The sequence below is a fragment of the Ciconia boyciana genome, chromosome 3 (genome assembly GCF_034638445.1).
Source record: "Ciconia boyciana chromosome 3, ASM3463844v1, whole genome shotgun sequence".
Taxonomy (NCBI): domain Eukaryota; kingdom Metazoa; phylum Chordata; class Aves; order Ciconiiformes; family Ciconiidae; genus Ciconia; species Ciconia boyciana.
In genome coordinates, this window is record NC_132936.1 from 117,479,938 (window position 1) to 117,484,249 (window position 4,312).

Consider the following 4,312-nt stretch of genomic DNA (forward strand, 5'->3'; position numbering starts at 1 on the left):
GCTGGGCTCCCCGCCGGGCGAGGCAGAGCCGGTCACCTCCTCCTCTCCTCCTCCTCCTCCCCTTCCTCCTCCTACTCCTCGCCTTCCTACTTCTGCACCGGCTCCGCTCCCGCTCCGGCTCCGCCGCTGCCCCTCAGCCGCCGGGGCTGCCACACGGCCCCCTCCCACCCTCCCTCTCCCCCGCCCCCGCCGGTCCCCCTCCGCCCCGTCCCCAGCGCCGCCGCCGCCGCTTCCACAAGATGGCGGGGACTGTGGCCGAGCGGGACGCGCTGGTGAGTGCCGCTTTGCCCCCTCCCCGGGGCTCCGGGACGGGGACGGGGACCGGGACGGGGCTGGGGGGGTGCGGGCAGGGCAGGGCAGGCCCCCCACGGCGGGCACCTGCGGAGCGGAGCGGCGGGGGGGGGCCGGGAGGGGCTCCGCCTGCCCCTGCCTCAGCGCTCTCCGTTTTACCTGCAGAAAATAGAGGACGGGCATTTAAACAACTCCCTGGGATCCCCGGTGCAAGCTGATGTGTACTTCCCTCGCCTGGTAAATCACCTTTATTGGTTTGGGGTTTTTTTTCGGGGGGGGGGGGGGGGGGGTTGTTTTTTTTTTTTAACGCATTTACCCCCCCCCCCCCCTCCCGCGGCTGCACAACGGCGGCCGTCGCTGATGCCGAGTTGACCCTCGCCACCCTCCCCCCTGTCCTTTCCAGATCGTCCCCTTCTGTGGGCACATCAAAGGAGGAATGAGGCCGGGAAAGAAGATCTTAGTTATGGGCATAGTGGACCTCAACCCCGAGAGGTAACACCCGGGCAGGGCTGCCCGCCCCGGGAGCGCTGGGCCCGGGGAGGGGGCGAGGGGGGAGGCCACATGCACAAACACACACACACACGGATCCCTGCTTTCTGGAGAGGGATTATTTTTATCATTTTAAATATAGCGTGCTGATTTCTCCTTTGACCCATAGAGGGGGCATTTCTTTAAGGGATCCTGTTTCCCAACGTTTCACTTGGGAGTAAAGGAGCATATAGCGCATATATATATACATATATATACACATATATGCACAACGCACATGCACACACACATATATATATGCTATAACCATGTTCTTGTCCTTGCTGAGCTTTTGGAGCATTCCCTGAATGAGCTGAGCTGTCACCCCCCTGTGCTGCTATACCATCAGTGGCTTTAATAAGTTGAGAAATGAGACCGGCAGCATTTGGGGCTTATTTGCTTGTTTCTGGCTGAAGGAGAGCCGTTCTGTTTGTGTTGCAGCTTTGGCATCAGTCTGACTTGTGGGGAGTCGGAAGATCCTCCTGCGGATGTAGCTATTGAACTGAAAGCCGTGTTTACAGACAGACAGTTTGTCAGAAACTCTTGTGTAGCTGGAGAATGGGGGGAAGAGCAATCATCTATTCCTTACTTTCCATTTATACCGGACCAGCCTTTTAGGGTGAGTATCGGGATGACAGCCGCATGTGCCGTATCTGATAAAGTGTAATATGATCAGAGTCGCAGCAGAACCTGACTTGCCTCTCATGAAATCACAGTGTAACCCACGCTTCTCCAGTTGAGACACTGGTTGCCGGATTGTTTGTATCGATCAGAAGTCGTGCAGAGATCCCGCTGCCGTGTGCAACTGCAGGCAGTTCAGATGGGGCTATGAACACCTCACCAGGGTGCTATGACAAGTCAGAGGTTGTAATACTGTGTGATGACGTGCACTTCCTGAGCTTAGTTTTATAGCTATAAATTAAAAAGTACCTCTATGTTATTAGTGCATTACAGGTTATTACTGGAGAATGTAAATACTCTGTGGGACTGCCATATGTTTTGATGGTTTTTTTAATGGATGTAGTGTTTGCAATTTATTGCAGCTAATAAGGATCTCGTTCATCCTTTGTCTCCAGGGATGTTACACTGAGGTTGACCGTAGCCCTTCATGTTAGCAGATTAAACAGCTAAGCACTAGTGGTATTCTTTTGTGAACCCTGGGATTAAATCTCCTGTCAAATTTAAGTCTGTAGTCACTTGAAAATGGTGTATGTGGAAATGCTGTGGTGCAAGGGATGGCCTGGATTGACCTAGAAGCAGATTCCCATCTGTAGTGTTTATGGTTGTGTGAAGATGTCTTTGCAAATCAGGAGTAACAAAGTATGCAGCTGCAGAGGGCTGCTTCTCTCTCAGCGGCTTCACAACATTGAGGAAAAAAGGCTGCATGCCTTCTCCATGCGGCTGACCCAGAAAACCCCTCCTCCTCCTCCCTACCCCTCTTATGAAACCTCGCTGGCCCCTCTGCTAAATGCCAATGCTCTGACCAGCTGCCAAACTCTCTTAATCCTTCTTGCCCCCAAGATAATCTCCCCCAACCCTAAAAACTCACCGTCTCCCCAGATGCTTGGGCTTTGAGAGGGTGTTTATGACTGGTTTTGCTGTGAATTGGTTGCGCTCTACTTGCTTCTACAAACTCTCCCATCAGAACTGGCAACACCCTTTGGTGTGTGTGGGAAATGCACTTGAAAGGGCTTGGAGGCTTGGTCCTGCTCTGGCTGAGAGGGTTATGCTACCTGCTGCAGTGGGTGGTGGCTGGGCCCTCACACAAGCCAGACAAATTACCCAGAGCATGTTTTGTGGGTGTCCCACTAATGACAGTTGATGTTAGAGGACAGCAATATTGCACGTTTGGCATGAGATACTGTAGAAAGGGAGTTGTTGTTCTTTTTCTTCTTTTTCCCCCCTCTTTTTTCCCCAAAATGCACAAATGGAATTTAGGCCCCAATTGACTTTGTACCTTTCATGGTCTCCCTCTCAGTGAATAAATTAGACTATTAAGTGTTTTTGCCAATTACTTGTGATCCAGTCCAATTATCATTCTGGCATGGCCCAGGGTGATCTGAAAAAATGGATCGTCAGCAGTGTTGAGGCTAACCATATCTTTTACATAACAAGGCCTAAGGCTGGGTGCACTTGCCGCAGTGACACAGGAGCTACACAGCAGCACGGGCGCTTCCCTGTTACATGGTGTGCTACCAGGTCCCCAGGAGCTTCAGCTCTCCTGGACTGTCTGCTGCCACTTCTCCCACTGCAATGTGCCTTAAGTTAGTCGGGCTTTGGCTCACTCAGTTTATCACTGGCCCTGTTCCCATTTTTATACGCTGTAATAGCAGCAGAGTCAAGTGCCTGGAAGCAGCACTTCACTCCAGACTACCAGCCTCTTGAAATGACCCAGGATTTACATGTGGCTTCCGTGCAGATTTTCTTCTTAGCCTGTCTGGACCTGGATGTCTCCGAGGGCCTGTACAAGAAGCGCACGTTCTGTGCCCTCATATCCCTGCTTCCTGCCGGGGCCAGCTCCAGTGAAGCTTAGCTACAGGGCACCCTCTCAAGCCACCCCTAACATCAGGAATCTCCGACCTGTCCAAGCCTGTTCAGCTCCAGGCTTTGTTGCTTTTCCAGAGCATTTCTCCAGGGCTGTAGGAGGAGGCATGACCTGTGTCCCTCCCTGATCCTGTTTGTGCCTCATGTGAACTGTCTAGCTGAATTCAAGCCATCCTGCACCGCATTTTCCCTCACTGCAGCCGCAGTATGGAGTCTAGTCCAACAGGGAGTCCTGGGCTGTCTGCAGCCACAGTAGTGAAGGCTTTTTAGTTTTGCAGCAGCTGTGTGAGTACATGTGGGAGGGGAGGGCAAACCTATCTCTCCTCTCGTGTTTGGTCCCTTCCAGTAAATTAACGGAAGCATGGAAAGCATTGCAGAGGGAACTGCCCTCTCGTTCTGCAGCAAAAAAAATTCTGTAGCAAGGAATGCAAGATTTGGGTTGGAGATACAATTTCTTCCCCCTGTAATTAGGAGTTTGAGTCTGTTTCTGGCATTATTCCAAGAGGCAAAACCTCCCTGATGCCAGTAGTTTCAGAGTCTTTCCCGCCACGACAGCGTGAGATTGGATTAACGTCCCTGTGAAGTAAGAGCAGATCCGTCATAGTGTAACTGGTGTCATGGGGGCAAACTGGTCTCTGGGCTGTTAGGTGGCACGTAAGTAGCAAAATGTGTAACCGCACCAACACTGCTTAAAGGCTAATGGAGTGCTCTTTGTATTCTGTGAAATAACTTCCCAGTTACACTGTGAACAACATGCTTCATCGTTTTATTTTTACAGGTTGAGATACTTTGCGAGCATCCCCGTTTTAGAATATTTGTGGATGGACATCAGCTCTTTGATTTTTACCACCGTATTGAAACACTGTCAGCAATTGACACGATAAAGATAAATGGGGATCTTCAGCTTACAAAACTTGGCTGAGCTTGTTAGGACTAGAGATTCCAAACC

At 51.4% G+C, this 4,312-nt stretch overlaps 1 protein-coding gene across 1 annotated transcript; it reads left to right on the forward strand.

Annotated features, from left to right (window-relative positions):
- The first annotated feature begins 60 nt into the window (after positions 1-60).
- LGALSL (galectin like) lies at positions 61-4,286 on the forward strand. Its single transcript, XM_072857351.1, has 5 exons — positions 61-272; positions 457-528; positions 695-783; positions 1,261-1,438; positions 4,142-4,286. Exons 1-5 carry the CDS (start codon positions 240-242, stop codon positions 4,283-4,285), a joined length of 516 nt encoding a protein of 171 aa, XP_072713452.1. The 5' UTR covers positions 61-239; the 3' UTR covers position 4,286.
- The last annotated feature ends 26 nt before the right edge of the window (positions 4,287-4,312 follow it).